Genomic DNA, 971 nt, shown 5'->3' with positions numbered 1-971 from the left:
ATCTAGGCTTGGTTATTTAGTAGATATATAATATTTCATATAGCCTTGCTAGTTTATTTTATAGTTGTCAGTTATTAAACTGTTTATTGATTGTTGCCTAATTACAGGAAGAAGAGGAAAGGCTATGAAGATGATGATTATGTCTCAAAGAAATCCAAACATGATGAGGTATGTTCTCCAAAAGTAAATTTTAAGTTATTGTACATTCTTGTGTGACCACACTGTTAAGAGTTTTTTGTTCCAGAGTGCAAGAATTATATTTAGAGGTGTAGGTTTTGAAAGTCTTCACTTATGTTGTTTTGCATCCTTCTTTATGTAATTTGTCCATTATTAGAGATTTTTCTCACTTCTGACTTCTTAGTCTGTTCTGAAACAGTAAAATAGTTCCTTGAATAATCTTCCTATGGCCATGGAAAGCAGCAGGGATATACATGCTAAATTTTTGCTATATTTTTTACTCTTCATGGATTCTTCAACCCCACCTACTTTTTTAAAATTATACCTGGCAAGTCAGATATAAATGAATAATCAGAGGCGGAAGGTCATAACCGTACCTTTATTCCTGTCACTGGAGTAGTCTGGTGAGACCATGTTATATTACTATAAGATTAAACTACTAGAAATTCTCCTAGTTTATTTACCGTCTGTGATCTTGGTAAAAACATTTTTCTAGAGGGAGGCAAGGCTGTAAATCATAGTAGTTATGCTTCACTATAATGTTACCCTTACTACCTTTACTTTCTTTCTTAGGAAGAATGGACTGATGATGACCTGGTAGATTCTAACCTTTGAAATTGATTTGTCAACCCTAATAACAAATCAACAGAAGGATGAAGCATGTTCGGCATTTCAATTTATTTACAAATGAAATAATTCGAAAGCATCAAAATCCAGTAAACTTTTCTATTTATTTGTTTTTCCTTTCAGGGTAGATTTATGTGAAATAAAACATCTTCAAAGGAACCAAAATA

General features: G+C 32.1%; 1 protein-coding gene across 3 annotated transcripts in view; it reads left to right on the top strand.

Moving 5' to 3' along the window:
• Positions 1–971, top strand: part of CCNH (cyclin H) — a 26,090-nt gene extending 25,119 nt beyond the window's left edge. For 2 of the 3 annotated variants that reach the window (XM_025047841.1, XM_025047842.1), the window contains exon 8: positions 108–231. In XM_025047841.1, the coding sequence (XP_024903609.1) occupies positions 108–216 (109 nt within the window). In that variant the 3' untranslated portion in view covers positions 217–231. Of the gene's footprint in view, positions 1–107; positions 232–750 lie in introns of those variants that run through there. The other variant, XM_006913203.3, reaches the window with a different exon arrangement.

This window comes from Pteropus alecto, unplaced genomic scaffold (genome assembly GCF_000325575.1).
Source record: "Pteropus alecto unplaced genomic scaffold, ASM32557v1 scaffold20, whole genome shotgun sequence".
NCBI classification, from domain to species: Eukaryota; Metazoa; Chordata; class Mammalia; order Chiroptera; family Pteropodidae; genus Pteropus; species Pteropus alecto.
The sequence above is the reverse complement of the archived record's forward strand: the minus strand, read 5'-3'. Positions and strand labels throughout refer to the sequence as shown.